The sequence below is a fragment of the Astyanax mexicanus genome, chromosome 3, assembly GCF_023375975.1.
Source record: "Astyanax mexicanus isolate ESR-SI-001 chromosome 3, AstMex3_surface, whole genome shotgun sequence".
NCBI classification, from domain to species: Eukaryota; Metazoa; Chordata; class Actinopteri; order Characiformes; family Acestrorhamphidae; genus Astyanax; species Astyanax mexicanus.
Window position 1 is genome coordinate 56,245,809 of NC_064410.1, and position 17,040 is coordinate 56,262,848.

Consider the following 17,040-nt stretch of genomic DNA (forward strand, 5'->3'; position numbering starts at 1 on the left):
CAGACTTTGCACTCTGGGGGTGTAGAAAGTGTTGACAGTGCAACCAGTAACATCACACACATTTCCTGTGTGCGCTGGGTATCAGAATTCGACACTAAAAAGACATTGAGCGAAATGTCTCCGCACTACCGAGTACTGAAAGGTCTAAAAAAATTATTTGCCCGTTTTTGATACTGTGCACACAAACTGTCCACATACTGCTGCTGTGCTAAAATCTCTCTCCTGCTGTCTCTCTTTCACTCGTGCTGTTATTCTCTAACTCTCTCTCTTGCTAACTCATGCTGTCTCTTGCTAACTCGTGCTCTCGTTCTCTCACTCTGTCTCTTGCTAACTTGCTTTGTCTCGCTAACTTGCTCTGTCTCTCTCTCTCGCCAACTCGTGCTGTCCTTCTCCAACTCGCTCTGTCTCTCTCACTCACTTGCTCTCTCTCGCCATCCCGCTCTGTCTCTCGCTAACTCGCTCTGTCTCTTTCTCTCGCTAACTCGTGCTGTTGTTCTCTCACTCGCTGTGTCTCTCTCTCTCTCACTCACTTGCTCTCTCGCGCTATCCTGCTCTGTCTCTCGCTAACTTGCTCTGTCTCTCTCTCTCTCGCCAACTCGTGCTGTCGTTCTCTAACTCGCTCTGTCTCTCTCACTCACTTGCTCTCTCTTGCCATCCCGTTCTGTCTCTCGCTATCCTGCTCTTTCTCTCGCTAACTCGCTCTGTCTCTTTCTCTCGCTAACTCGCTCTGTCTCTTTCTTTCGCTAACTCGTGCTGTCTCTCTCTCTCAATCACTTGCTCTCTCTCGCTATCTCGCTCTGTCTCTTGCTAACTCGTGCTGTCGTTCTCTCACTCGCTCTGCCTCTCCCTCACTCACTCTGTCTCTTGCTAACTCGTGCTGTCTCTCTCTCGCTAACTAGCTCTGTCTCTTTCTCTCGCTAACTCGAGCTGTTGTTCTCTCACTCGCTGTGTCTCTCTCTCTCTCACTCACTTGCTCTCTCGCGCTATCCTGCTCTGTCTCTCGCTAACTAGCTCTGTCTCTCTCGCTAACTCGTGCTGTCGTTCTCTCACTCGCTCTGCCTCTCTCTCACTCACTTGCTCTCTCTCGCTATCCCGCTCTGTCTCTCGCTATCCCGCTCTGTCTCTCGCTAACTTGCTCTGTCTCTCTCTCTCTCGCCAACTCGTGCTGTCGTTCTCTAACTCGCTCTGTCTCTCTCACTCACTTGCTCTCTCTCGCCATCCCGTTCTGTCTCTCGCTATCCTGCTCTTTCTCTCGCTAACTCGCTCTGTCTCTTTCTTTCGCTAACTCGTGCTGTCGTTCTCTCACTTGCTCTGTCTTTCTCTCAATCACTTGCTCTCTCTCGCTATCTCGCTCTGTCTCTTGCTAACTCGTGCTGTCATTCTCTCACTCGCTCTGCCTCTCCCTCACTCACTCTGTCTCTTGCTAACTCGTGCTGTTGTTCTCTCACTCACTTGCTCTCTCGCGCTATCCCGCTCTGTCTCTCGCTATCCCGCTCTGTCTCTCGCTATCCCGCTCTGTCTCTCGCTAACTTGCTCTGTCTCTCGCTAACTTGCTCTGTCTCTCGCTAACTTGCTCTGTCTCTTTCTCGCTAACTCGTGCTGTCGTTCTCTCACTCGCTCTGTCTCTCTCTCACTCACTTGCTCTCTCTCACTCACTTGCTCTCTCTCGCTAACTCACTCTGTCTCTCGCTGACTTGTGCTGTCTCTCTCTCACTCATTTGCTCTGTCTCTCACTCTCTCTCCTGAGATATTATAAAACAGTAAAAAATCTTTAGTCTGCCTGATCTAAACCACACTACACTATTATTATGCCCCCTCTCAAAAATACAGGGAACTAGCAGCATTAAAAAAAATCATGATTATCATATTTTTTTTACGTGATTGACACAAACAACATAATATAATTGAATTTTGTCAATGTAATGCTGATATTTTTAAAAAATAACTGTATTAAAAATAATATGTGTAGGAAAAAATATGTGTAGTTTAAGCACAAGCAATGATTTTTGTTCTTAATAAAGCAACACAATTCAACAAGATCCAGAAATTCAATAAAGTAATTATTGTGACAGGCCTAAGTGTGAATTATTTACATACCTCAGGATTCTAAATCTACCCACCAAGTTTAATTCTTGTCAATTGATTTCTTCTGGGTGCAACTATTATTTTACTGATCAGCGTATAAATCTAAAATGCTATAAATGCACAAATACAGCTGCAGATTCAAGGCCTGCTCGAGTCTTTTAATAATATAACAGAGCCAAAGAGAGGAGAAAACACACATACACACACCCTTTCTCTCTCTCTCTCACAAAAGCATTCCACTTCCCGATGCACACGGGAATGCTTTTGTCAGAAGTTCAGTGTCGTGTGAGGGCCAGGCTGTGTGAACTTGCAGCTGTAAATAGCTTGTGCCAGCTCAGAGTGTGTGAAGTGTTTTCACCAGCTCAGCACTTTTCCCACAATGCCCCCCTGTGCCACCGAGACCCAGCGCTTCCTTTTCACACGTCCAGCTTGTCAGCCGTCATGCTGTCCAGGAGAACAGGCCGTAGGGGAATCAGAGCTGCATAACACCACACTGGCATCTCACCAGCGCTGCACAATATATTGTTTTAGTATATTTACTGCAGTGTTGAGCCTGTGCTAGAGCCACATTGGTCAGAAGTGTTTATATAATGTGTATTTTATGTACACAGTGATGATACAGACCTTGGTTTGTGGGTAGTCTCGCACTGCAGACCGCAGGAGCTCTGACACATCGTCCTGCATCTCCACCAGAGCCTTGTGGCTTCCGGACAGCTTCTACATAAACACACAAACAAAGAGAAACTATAATTCACTATTTTAAATTAATCTAAGACTATGGACAGGAACCATAGCAAACTGTCAATTAAAACGATTAAAAAAAAAAGGCTAAAATCAACTAATTTAGACACTCAGATGCATATTGTTTGCTTAAACAAGGCTATGGTAAAGGTAAAAGGCTATGACACCTATACCATGACACCAGACCTTCTGAACGTGTGACAACAAATTATTGATCTTGGCGGTGATCACAATGCCTAATGCCTTTCGGTGACCCAGAGCGCTGTCAGCTACAGTTCGTCTCACATAGCTTGGTTTAACACAGCAAACACGCAGACTACATCCAATATACTCGCCTCTGCACAGTGAAAGAACTAGAGCTGCGGTTAGCGGCTAATGCTAATGCTGCTGCACCCAGCCTTAGTGCTGGAGAAACCTCAAAGAAAACTCTCCCTTATAATGCTGTACTTAATAAGAGTGGCTTTACTGCTCCTTAATACCTGACTGGTAGAATTCATACATAAGGCGCAATGAATTATAAGGCTGTCTATTTTAGGTGTGCCTTATAGTTAGAAAAATACAGGAAAATTTTGGGAAATCATGGGGAGAACAGAGGTGGGCTATTCAAGAAAACAAATAAATTCTTGTTATTTTCCCTGAACTGAAATAACGAAACACTTCTAAAAGTCCAAAAATATCCATTTGTCGCTCAGACAACATTAAAGGACTGGCACTGATACATAAAATATTTTTTAGAGATTGACTGTGACGAGCAAAGTCTGTCTACTGATAGCATTTACAAAAAATCCAGCAGATGGTGGAGATTTTCAAAAAGGAAAATGATAACACAGCTCTGGACAGAGCTAGCTGTCACGCCTGTGGAGATGTGCCCCTGACAGCAGATGTTACGGAGGTGAATGTGAAAGGTCAACAGCTCATTTAGTTTTAGTATTCATAAAACATTAATGCTCTGTGTATTTTTGCTTATTTATTGATTTTTATTCTTAAACTAAGAACTGTGTGTCTATTATGTGTGTGTCCTGCTGCTGACTGGCTGGTTTCTACCTCTCTCTCTTTCTCTCTCTCTCTCTCTGGTTGGCGTGTTAACACACTCGCTGTGTTCTTCCTCAGCAGTGAGAAGAGTGTATTATGCATGAGGGCCCTTCCCTCGGTGGGAGCTGCAGCAGCTGTCCACACCGCTGCCGGATCAGGCAGCTGAGAGAAGGAGGAAAGAACGGCAGGAGAAGAAAGGAAGGCAGTGTGTGCCGGTCCATTAGTACCCGCATGCCGCTGAGGACAGTGCCAGGTCTTCTGAGCGCGTTAATATTTGAGGGACGGCTCGGAGTGGTCGAGGCGGCGAGCGCAGGCTTTCTTAGCAACAGCTCTATTTTTAAAAGCCGCCATGAAAGGCTGGAAAATTACAGATTACGGAGCTGTGGAGGAAGAAAGGGAGAGAGAATAGTGATGGAACAGTATGTTCTCTACTGCTGCTGCTGCTGCTGCTCCAGAAAGTGCTGTGCCTCAGCTGGTGTGGCTCAAATACTGCTGCTGCTGCTCCCACAGTAATATCAATTAATACTTTTTTTTTCTTTTTTTCATTTACATCATTTAGCTGACGCTCTTATTCAGAATGACCTACAAGGTTATTTCTGTTACAGAGTTGGACCAATCTAGTAGGGGTGGGCAATATAGCTTTAAAATAATATCTTGATATTTCACGGTATTTTTGCGATAACGATACTCTTGACCATATGACAAAACATTTTTGTTTTCAGGAATGCACTACTGCACAATATTAATAATGCACTCCATATATCTCCAAATATCCAATGCTGCAGTAAAATAAATGATACTGGACAGATATAATCTGTCTCTAGTAGATATTTAATGGGAAATGAGAACAGTGTGAATTTTTCTTTTGCTAAAAACAGCAAAAATAAATAGCACAATATTTTAGGGTTTAATATCGTTCACGATATTCAAAAATGTTGGCGATATTATCGCGTACGATATGATATGGCACACCCCTACAATGTAGTGTTAGGAGTGTTGCCCAATGTCTCTTATTGGTGTAGCACAGAATCATCTCCCAGACCACGAATTGAACCGCAACCTCCCACATGATGTGGTAGCTCACTGGCAGGTAGTGTCGTTATCCACTGCACCACACCAACCAAACAATAGCCCTTTATTTTCACTTAGAGGTACATTATATTGAGACTGACAGTCATTATCAAAATACTCACAGGGGCCTAAAAGGAAAAAGAAATTGAATATTTACTCAAATTAAGTGAAAATCGAATTAAATATCAGGTGAATAAAATTTTCGAAGTAAATGTAAGTACATGATTTTACTGGCTGTAAGCCATAATCATTAATCATAAAATAAATAAACGCTTAAAATAGATCACTCTGTGGGTAATACATCTAGATATATGAGTTTCACATTTTGAACTGAATTACTGAAATAAAGTAATTTTTCAATTATATATATATATATATATATATATATATATATATATATATATATATATATATATATATATATATATATATATATACATACATATACATCACCATTATCATATATTATTAAGGTATAATTATAACGCTGCTGCTTTACTATGGCTGATTACATGTGTACGGTATGTGTTGGGTTAATATTCCACATCAATATTGGCACTCCTACAACATCTTTCAGCCAATCACACTGCAGGATCACAATTACCTGTGGTGTAATGTTCAGGAGAGTTTAAGGCAGAGCAGAGGTGATTAGAAATTTGTATTTTGTTAACCACCCGATTGACAGCTGTTTTTGTTTCTTAATTTATGGTTATTAGACTTCCTCCTTCTGAAAGTCAGGACCCAGCACAGTCTGCAAGCTCTCCTGAAGATGGTGTATCTTCATTTGCGCTGACACTTATGGCCTCGGGCAATTGCTGTAGGGATGTATTCAGTGTCGCTCGCCCACGTTTGCAGAACTGTCAGATAACAGTCGGAACCATCGGCCCACAGAGATCAATATACCAGCTTGCTGCTAACCCCGGCTAACGCTGCTGGAGCATCATTAGCATTACCTGATAAACAGCTCTTTTGCCGTTTAGAGGTGAGTATATTGGACTGTAACCTTACTACTATCTTATTATATTAGCCAATATCGCCCTGGCTTACCAGAACACTCAGGGTTCCTCAGTATCGCTGTCTGGCTAGCTGGAATTCTGTACATCTAAGCTTATTGTATATAAACAGAAGCGCTTTACTCAACCAAATAAACAGTTTACTGGAGAGAAATCTGTGCAAGTTAATATCCAGCGCTCATTTGACTTTAAAAAATAATGCACCTTATAATCCGGCACATATTGTGTATGAAAATAGACCTGAAAAGAGAGGTTTATTGAAACTGCGCTTTATAATCCGGTGCCCCTTATAGTACAAAAAATACGGAACTAATCTTAAAAGGGTGGATTTGGTCATTTAGTACACTAAATGTTAATAATTAAATATCAAAGAAATTGATGAAGCACTGCTATGACAACATACATTGCTGTCACGTCAAACCACCAAACAATATAGGCATACATGTAGCCTGAGAGAAATGTAGATTATCCTGAATTCTGGGCTGAACTCAGCTCTGACTCGAGAGCAGCTCATCATGGAGGACTCTCAGATGCGGTTGGACTGAATCAGGCCAGTCCTGAATGCAGGAGGTTGGAGGTTGTGGAGTTTATGGAAATGTCAAGTGTTGTGCAATGCTGAGAAACAGATCTAAAGACAGAGAGAGAGGACAGAGAGAAGATCTGCTTACCTGCTGGAATGGATTGGCCTGGCCCACACTGCACTGGAGGTAATATTGCAGGATATCTGTGGAAACAGCAGAGAAGACTAATTAAATCCAGTGACCAGATCAGCCTATTCTTTACATCTCATACACTGTCATGATAGTCTTTACTGAGCATGGTGGGTATAAATACAACCAATAAACACAGACCCTCTGGATTTTATTAAAAATAGATTTATAAAAAGGTCTCATGTGGTTTCACTCTGCCCTGCTAAGAATCTACACCAATTAGAGTCCTTGGTCTAGATACTAATATTCACGATTCTAATGTATTAATTCTTCGTGAAATGTGATTGGGACAAAAAGTAAATGTTAATCCCATGAATGTTCTGTAAGTTCATATAGAACAGCACTTTCTGAACAATATCATCACAGTTTTTGACATATTCTTCTATAATTTACATATATTTGACAAACTGGACCAAAAAAAGGCCACGTCATACCAACCACCCTTGTGCTTTTTTGCCACACATACATATTTCAGATTATCAAACACATTAATATCAGGCAAAGATAACCTGAGTAAATATAAAAAGAATACTTGAAATGATTTAATTTATTAAGGCCAAAAAAGCAATCCAAACCCACATGGCCCAGTATGAAAAAAACATTGCAAATGGAGATAACATGGAACAGTGGTGAACCTTCCCAGGAGTGACTGGCCTACCAAAATTACTCCAAAAGAGCTTGAACAACTCATCCAGGAGGTCACAAAAAAACACAAAACAACATTTAAAGAACTGCAGGTCTCACTTTAAGCCTCAGTTAAGGTCAGTGGTTTAATAATAAGAAAGAGACTGGTTGAAAATTGCATCCATGGGAGAATTCCAAGGTAAAAACCACTGCTGATCAAAAAAAGAACACAAAACAGCTCATCTTACATTTTACTTTAATAAAAAAATATATCATTTAGCTTTTTTGTTTGTTTGTTAATCTAAAAAAATGTAAGTATGATAAAAAAAAGCAAAAAGAAAAGAAATCTGTAGGGGGAAAATGCTTTCTCACAGCACTGTATATGTGGCACAACTGATCAATTTTATTAGTTTCCACTTTCCAATCCTGAGCAGGGATTATTACATAGATTCCAGAGATAGCCAGACATATTACATAAAATATATTTTTACATTTTCAAAATTCTCCAAATCCTCATGTAAATGCTTCAAAATGTAGTAGATTTTACTCCAACAAAAGCAGGACAGACTCTTCTTAATGCTTTGGATTTCACAAGAAACTAAGAAGCAGGTGTTCCAATATGTTTGTACAGTAGAAACTGTAATTCACAGACCGCTGAGAAACTCATATCAACCTTAAATATCTTAAAAGCTGTATTGCCTCTTTTCTCTCTATATTAGTGAAGTAATTTGGGTGAGCTCTCTCTTTTTAGAGCACAGTGAGCATTTTCCAGGCGAGTGATCTGACCTACTGGCCGATATATCAGACTCATTGACCTTGAAGTTCAGGATGCATGAGCTGGCGCAGACGCAGCAGCAGCAGCCTGAGGCAGCGGCGCAGGATAGCGCAGCACTGTAGCCCACTAACCGCCTTCTGAACGACAGAGCCGGAGCAGAGCGGGGCAGTCGAGGTCAGCTCCCCCAACTTCATATCTCTCTCTTTCTCTCTCTACACCACCTCCACTAACACACTCAGTCTCCATTAGCGATGGGCTGCTGATCCACAGTTTTTCTGTTCTGGTCCGAAAGCGATACAAAACTGCCAATACCAACACACAAGAGCTCTTTTTTTAATTAATACCGATTTATTTTACATTGTATATATTACTTTTATTTTTAGGTCTCGTTTTCTGCTGGAATTCAACAGTTTCAGACTAAAATATCTCCAAACAAACAACATTTTACTCATAATAACAGCTAAATAAAAATACCTACTCAGGTAGCCTATAGCCTGAAGCTGCTGTAGGTAACTTCATTAGCTATAGCAGGATCTAACTCACGCCACTCTCGCACAGAAACCTCCGCAGGTACTTGATTAAACTGGATAAATCGTAGATGGAGCCATACCTCCAGCCCTCAGCATGCAATACTTTACTCATATTACTCATTATTAGCAGTCTTGCTTTTCAGCGCTTCTAAGCTACAATATCTCCAAACAAACAAGTTTTCAGTTAAAGCAACAGCTAGTTACTTGAGGCTGGAGTTCCTGTGTGTTCATAGCAAACTGTGGAACTGGAATTCAGATCAGTGTCACATGGTAAAGGAGAACTCTGGTGTAAAATGGACTTTGGGTGTATAAAAACGTGATAAAAACTACTTAGCTTTGTTGAGTAGCACACCTCCGCTCTCCTGCAGCTTTCTGAGATCCAGCATTTTGTGCATTTTGCTCAAACAGGCTTTAGAATGAATGAAGTTACAATAAGTCAACCGTTGAGCACAAATAGTATTTGAGCGATGTTTATGTAATTTGTTGTTGGTTCTTTGCATTTTAATATCGACAGTAACCAGATATTTTCAGCAACAGCTGAAATCTGGAATTCTTGCATTTTTAATGAATTTTGCAATCTGAGAAAGCTGCGGGAGAACGGAGGTGGGCTATCCAACAGAGGTAAGTAATTTTTATCACGTTTAAATACACCCAAATCCATTTCACACCAGAGTTCTCCTTTAAAGTTATGTCAGGTTTATTGTCCAGCACAAACTGTGAACTGGAATCTGGATCATAAGTGGATCAGCCTTTTTCGTTTTATACCAGATAAGTTAATTACGTCAATATCGGCCCTAATACTGATACTGAATCAGACCGATTCTATCTATAATCTCTATAATGCTTCAGCACTGGTGAGCTTCAGCGGGTCGCGGAGGCCTCGGCGGCGGCTAATTAGCCTGTTAATGAGGAACGAAAGTGCAGGCTGTTTGAGCAGAGCAGGGTGAGGGGCCGGGGAGAGTAAAACCCAGCCAACTGAGAGCATGCTCAGCGAGCTGGAAAGCAGGAGATGTAGGACAGTGTGTAGGACAGGTTATAAAAAGCTTCCCACGCTCTATTTCTGCGAAGGAAGTGCTGCATGTTCGCACCGTGCTCCCCCCCCCACGCATAAACACCAACACGGACGTGATTTTCACACATGGAGCCCAGATCTGCGTAGCCGCCGAGCCGAGCCCGGAGCCAGCGAGCCTCCAGTGAGTCAGAAGAGTAGGCCTGGAGTCTGGAGGAGTGATGAAGAGTCATTCTCTCAGAGCCAAATGCGAACACATACACATGCTCGTGGGCACCGGGCACCGAGCAGAGCAGCCGTCCTCAGTCAGCCTTCCCTGATGGTAGTAGATGAGCCAATTCATGTCTCTCTCAAGCCTCCGCACACATACACCAGCCCACCCACATTAGAAACCTCGTAAACCTCATAAACCTCATAATGACGTGTCCCACAAGGAGTTGCTTGCTCAATTACGTCCGCACATGCCCAAACACAAGAGGCTGGTATATTTTATGGCTTGTTACAGCACCACAAAAGCCCAGGTCCAGGTCCAGGCACGGGAGATGGCAGCCTAGTCAATCATCTTTACTGGAATGTCCGTAATTGGATGTAATAATATCGTGTGATTGGGGATGTCAGGGTAAAATACACTACAGACCATAGGGGGCAACAAAAAATGTGACCAGAAAGAGGGAGCACATTTTAAATCTCCACCATATAGTGGAGTGCATAGTGGATAACAATTACAGTACTTACAGTAGTAAATTACTGAATGATATACAATCGTGTTCAGTTAAAAAGATGGAATAATGGCTTTACTCACATTATGAGAAGCTGATTCTACACTAAAATATCCCCAAACATACACAACATACACGTTGTTTTCCTCCCCAATTTGAAAGGTCAATAACCCAACACACTCATTAGACTCCTCCCATCACTATTGATGCCTCCGCCTCTTTTTAAACTGCTGCTGATGCATCACTGCTGAGTAGCATCACAGCGCACTTAGAGGAAAGCGCAGCGACTTGTGCTCATCGACATCACCCTGTGAAGTCATGAGGGAAAGGATGCCATCTACTCACCCAGAGAGAGCAAGACTAATTGTGCTCTCTCAGGGCTCCGGCAGATAATGATAAGCTGCATAAACAGGACTCGAACTGGTGACCCCCTGATAGTGGCAGCACTTTAGACCGCTGAACCACTCGGAAGTTCAAAGCAACAGCTACTTATTTGAGGCTGGAGCTGCTGTAGGTTCATGGTTAACTGTGGAACTGAAATTCGGATCAGTGCTGTGTGTCAGGTTAAAGTTACCTTGAGTTTATGGTCCATCACAAAGCATGGACTGAAACCTGGATTGGAAAAAATGGATCAGCCTTTTTCGTCTGACATCCGATAAGTTAATTATGTTAATAACGGCCCGATAAAAATACTGACTCAAATCAGAATTTTTTTATACTGCAAAGTGAATGACAATTACTGGCAGACCATCTAGTGGACGATATACAAGAAGACAGAATGGTGGTTTTCTATCCAGACTGATGAAGCATTGTGGTAAATATCCAATATCCTGACTTCTCTAATGCTAATCACGTCACTAAATGCAATCAAATCCTGAAAGCAATGCTCAAAAATCTAGTAGAAAGCCTTCGTTGGACAGTAGATAAAGTTACTCCAACAAAAGGTTAAATGTTAAACTATATTAAATACCCTTTGATTTTTGAAGAAAAATGAATGAGCAGGTGTCCCAATACTTTTGTCCCCAAAGTATACTTCTACAATGATAAAGCTCCAACCAATACTTCTGGGATGAGTTGGAGAGGATAAGTTGCCATATTTTTCGCACTATAAGGTGCACAGGATTACAAGGCGGTTTGTGCTACACTAGTGAAGAATAGGGGTATTGCCATGTTTTACCTGCCTCTGGGTGGTGAGACCTGTAAAGCTAATCTAAGTTGAGTAAACAGAACTGTACTTCTTAAAAATGTTCAGGGTCAAATAAGCGCTGGATGTTAATCTACACAGCTTCTGTTTATTAACAGTAAGCTTAGATTTCCAGATTTCCACTAAGGCTAGGTGCAGCAGCATTTTATGGCTAACCACTAGCGCTTTTACTCATGTCTGAACAGAGACAATGTCTGACAGAAACAATGAATAAGCTGGTCTTCCCGTATTTTTGTCCATAAAGTGTATCTTATAGGAGTGTATTACACATTATTGTTTTAGTGGAAATACTTGTTAATTTGGACCATTTCTATTGATCCATTCATTGTGAAATTTGGATAGAAGCCGGCAACCTAGTCAATCATCTTTACGAGAATGTCAGTAATTAGGTTTAATATGTGATTGGAGACGTCAGGACATAACAGACTCTTACAGGGGGGAACATAAAACGTGAACTGAGAGGGAGCGAACTTTAAATCTCTACCACCACCGCTGCTGTGCAGTGAACGGAAATGACTTACAGTACAAGTAGTAGAGGACCTCTCGCAACATCACTGAGAGAAACAGAGAAACAAACCTGATATACGGCCGTGTTCACATGTTTGTTAGGAGCCCTGTAAAAATATTCGCTTGAGGGTGAAAATGGATCATAAAACACTTGCGGGTCATAAAAGCTTCAAGAGATGAATAAACCAGAGAGGCCTGTTCAAAGCATGTTCACAACAGGGTCGCCGAGTCTCATCTCAAATAGATAGGTAGATCAGGGATGAGGGGTGAGGGGTGGGCATGATATAAAAATATCAAATGTCTGTAAGAGACAGACATACACTCAAACATAAAGGTGCTTCAAAGGTTTCTTTGAGTGATACCATAAAAGAACCACTTTTAGTTGCATTGAGATCTACTCATCTGTTACAAACAAACACTATATGGACAAAAGTATTAGGAAGGGATGCACAATTATTTTGGAATTACATCCATATCGAATTAGTTTTACAGTTATAGAGTTATACTGGGGTGTGTAGTCTCTCTGTAAGTTATATATGTGTATATGGGCATTGGCAGATATGTACAATTATACCACAGTTAGTTCTGACCCTGCAATGTGATTGGTCGGTAATGCACTTTAACCGAAACTCTCTATGTATTACACCTCTACATACAGGTAACCTAGCAACGATGCAGCGCTTACAAGCCAAACAGCGCAGCTACAAACAGAGAAGCAATGGAACTATTTTAACTTGCAGAGTGTTTATAACCAAACGGATCATATTTTCTCCTCCTCTTTAACTCAAAATCTTTTAATAAACAGCGATAATGGAACTGTGGTATAATCACAAAATTGAGGTTACACAAGAGGTTTGTGCTATAATGTGTAATATTGACACTGATGTGCTGATCTACAGCACTCGCCCTTGGCACAATCTCTTGTGTATTGCTTAAGTGTAATATCGGCATCGGCCCAGAATTCCCACATACTTTTGCTAAAGTATCTGTCTTTACAGGAAGGGTTTTTACTAATTGTTGAGCACTGCTGTGGGGATTTGATTGCATTCAGCGAGCAACAAGATCATAAGTGAGGTTGTAAGATCAAATTGAGTGTGGATGATCATGATCCCACCTCAACCCAACTCTCAGTTCCCCAACCGAAATTACTAGATGGAGCATCCCCACTAGGGGGACTTAATACTAGGGGGCTTTATACCCCTTTATACTTTATACCTGGCATAAGGCATAAGTGCTCAGTAAGTTCAAAAAACAATTTTTTTTGGCTTCAAAAAGGCAAATTCTTTTCTATATATTTTTCCACAGGGACTAGATAGGCTGTGTGCGCATTGGCACATCTGTGTCAGCAATGGGTACAACTTCAAGTAGCTAAATGCATTGGGGTGGTAATCATCCCTGTACAGCAGAGACATTTACTCCAACAAACTCTTCAATTCCTTTGATTTCAGAAGAAAATAAGTCTTTAGCATAGTGCTAACCTGCATACTATGCAAAAGCCAGTAAGTCTAAAGCTAACTCTGATAACTCTACAAAAATGCTAACTGCCTTTTCCCCTGTCTCCTTTTGAAGAAATATATAATTGAAAGAGTCATAAAGGAAAAGGCTATAATAATCAGGCTGAGTGTAATTTACACAGCGTTTAAGCTGACAGGATGTAATTTAAGATAATTAAGGATGTAATTGTAATGCATCTGTGTGCTCAGTAAAACACTAGTTGGCTCACAGCAATGCTATTTTACTGCCTGAAGTCTGGGCCTGCGTTTGTTGCATCTGCTCACACTTCTGCTGCTGTGGCTTTATACAGCTCTAACCAGTGCTAATTTTTCTTTTATATTCTAATGCATTCCCAAAAAATTAGAATATCAATGAAATGTTACTAAAAATGCCAATAAAAAGACAAAAATCAGTGTCTCAGAAAATGAGACTATTATATAAGACCAACTGGTACTTTTGGCAGTGTGGGCAACGTGGCAAGTCCTGCTGGAAAATGAAATCCGCATCTTCGCAAAAGTTGTCAGCAGAGGGAAGAAGCATGAAGTGCTGTAAGATTTTGCAGGAAAACAAAACTGCACTGACTTTAGACTCGATAATAAAACACAGTGGATCAACACCAGCAGATGACATGTCTCTCCAAACCATCACTGATTGGTGGAAACTTCACACTAGACCTCAAGCAGCTTGGACTGTGTGTCTCTCCACTCTTCCTCCAGACTCTGCTCTGTTTTGGAGAGACATGTCATCTGCTGGTTCTGAGAAACTGGTGTTTGGGTTTTCATTGGCTGTAAGCCATATTTATCAACAATTAGTTTGCTTATTTTAGGAAAAATAATCTTAATCAGCCTCACTTAGAATTTTCACACTCCAGGGTGTTGGAATCTTTATGTTTAAGTTTATCATCCAACCACTACCAGATTCACTTTATCTAAATGATATTTTTTTCAAATGATAATTTTGTGAAGTAAAAAAGTCGTCTGAAAAATAATTACGGCAGTAAAGTATAGATAACTAACATTTCTACTGAAGTAGGTTAATAAAGTGTTTGCATTTCTCTGACTTGACTGTGGTTAACAGGCTTTGCAAAACCACATTTTTCTGAGCATTTTCTCCCCAATCAAAGTCACTTACTCTTTGTACAACAAATGATATATGATGTATTTAATACAACAAATCATAATAAAGATAAAATACTGATAAGATAAGATATAGGTCAGAGAGGTGGAGATGATGCTGAGGAGCTGAATAGGGTCATGTTTTAGTGCTGAAATGCTTTTGGGCATGAAGACTCGCGCAATCTTATTTTATCACTTTTTCTAGCGTTTCCTTTTATTTCCATTATCCTCTGCAGGGATGGAAGTAAAAAGTGGTGGTGGAGGTGAGGGTGGGGTTACTGTGGATTACATTATGACAAACGGGTGAAATCTGACAGCTGAAGAGGTTTTTCTGTTAGGCAGTAAAGAGTGTGAGTGAGAGAGCGAGAGAGGCCACACAGCTGAACGGGTGACACTGCCTGGCTTTTCTATTATCCAGTATTCTGTCTTCCTGCATTAGAGCTCTTATCTCCACCCTACATCCTGTCCCTGCTGCCCTACTTCCTCCTGCTCATCAGCGCAGCAGACTGGCTAATCGCACCAGAGGAAATACTGGACAGGCCAAACCACAGGACATGCACGTACTGTACACAAACACACACACCACAGACGCTGGGTTCATCTCTGCTTAAGGCTTTGGGTTCACTACACCACTTTTACAGCCAGATAAAATAAAGACTGAGACTATGTCAGATTCACTTCACCACAATTTACTAAAGATGCACCAAAAAGAAAATATTTGGCATTAATTATGCCAATTTTTCTACAATTCTATAAATGAAATAGCCTAAAGCTTACTTTTAAAAAAATGATGCAACTATCACAAAACTATAATTTAGAATATTTAAAGCACAATATACTGACCTCAGCAATCATGAATTTACTTCAGCAGTGCTAATCTAGTCAACCATTTACTGTACCTCAGCAGTTCAAATTTAGTCATAAAATTAACTCTGTAGTGCTATTCTAATCATGTAGTGCTACTCAAGTCGCATGAATGCTTTATTTTGCTTAATTTATGTGAGTAGTAAACTTAAACCTCTCGTTTCTCAGTTCTTCCTGTCTTGTTCATAGTAGCGCCAAGGCTGGCTTAGTGGTTAGCAAAGCTGGGATCCTGGGTTCAAGTCCCTAACTGCGCTAAGGGCTAGCTCTTTTGCCTTTCAGAGGTGAGTATTATTGAACTGTAGCCTGCTGCTAACTCCGGCTAGCACTGCTGGAGCAGCATTAGCTGCTAACCGCGCTAAGCCGTTTAGAGGTGAGTATTATCGCCCTGTAGCCTGCCAATTTACCTTGTTAAAACAAGCTATGTGGGACAAACCCTGGCTTACCGGAACACTCAGGGTCACACAGTGTAGCTCTGTCAGGCGGCATTTACATCCAACTAGGGCTTGTGGTTAGCTGCTAATGCTGCTGCACCCAGCCTTAGTGGAAATTTGTAAATCTAGGCTTACTGTAAATAAACGGAAGTGCTTTACTCACCTAAATAAACAGTTTTTTAGGAGAGAAATCTGTGTAGATTAACATTCAGTGCTTGTTTGATTTTAAAATAATAAGAATTACAGTTTTGTTTACTTAACTTAGCTTTACAGGTCTTACCACCCAGTAGCGAGACCTGCTAAGTTTGAAGGAAAAAATGGTGACAAACCTGTTACTTACTAGTGTTGCATAATGCGCCTTTAATCTGGTGTATCTCATAGTGAGAAAAATACGGTGGTCATTGTTCAGTGTAAATCATTGGACTATCTACCAATAAATGTGTTTTTTACTTGCCAATTTTGGTTGAGTATTTTTGGTTGCCAAATCTGCAGACAAGAGCCCACAAGTCTTAGACTTAGAATCAGAGCTAAAATCAAGGCATAAGAAATGTGTAGTGTTACCCAAGCTAAACGTTCACAGCTGAACCTGAGAGAAAAGAAGATAGACCGGAATTCCTACATTGAGTTCCTTCCTGTGTATTCCATCATTATCATTCCATCTGCTCAGGCCACCCAGAATGAGGAACACACACACAAAACACACACACAAACAAAACACTAGCACAAGAGTGTGTTTAGGAAGAAACGAGACCTCCTCTTCAGCCTCAGCTGTAACTCCTAACTGCCTCACCCCTGTAATTTACTCTCTGCAGCCCTCTCCACAGGTCAGGTCACTGCACAGAGCGTGAGCAGCGGTGAGTAACACCGCCCGGGCGAGGAAGAGGAGTCAGGCAGATGATTTAGCCCCTCTGAGAGCCAACAGGAAATGAGCGCTTGTGTGAGGGAATGTTCCGTGAGACATGAAAGGGCAGTAGCAGGTTGAGAAATGATTCAGAGAGAAGAGCTGAGAGCCAGTGACGCAAAAATCAACAACAACACACTTGCAGTGATAACGAACCTGCCCTGATATGGAGATGCAGATGGAGAAGTGGTAATGGAAAGAAAAAAAAAAAGACT

General features: G+C 41.2%; 2 protein-coding genes across 8 annotated transcripts in view; one reads left to right on the forward strand and one right to left on the reverse strand.

Moving 5' to 3' along the window:
* chst12a (carbohydrate (chondroitin 4) sulfotransferase 12a) overlaps window positions 1-17,040 on the forward strand; it is a 458,541-nt gene that overhangs the window by 285,784 nt on the left and 155,717 nt on the right. The window lies entirely within an intron of this gene.
* Window positions 1-17,040, reverse strand: part of ttyh3a (tweety family member 3a) — a 120,248-nt gene that overhangs the window by 26,161 nt on the left and 77,047 nt on the right. For all 6 annotated transcript variants that reach the window (XM_049475511.1, XM_049475510.1, XM_049475512.1 and 3 more), the window contains exons 9-10: window positions 6,611-6,666; window positions 2,710-2,802 (exon numbers count right to left, since the gene is read on the reverse strand). In XM_049475511.1, coding sequence (XP_049331468.1) covers window positions 2,710-2,802; window positions 6,611-6,666 — 149 coding nt within the window. The remainder of the gene's footprint in view (window positions 1-2,709; window positions 2,803-6,610; window positions 6,667-17,040) is intronic.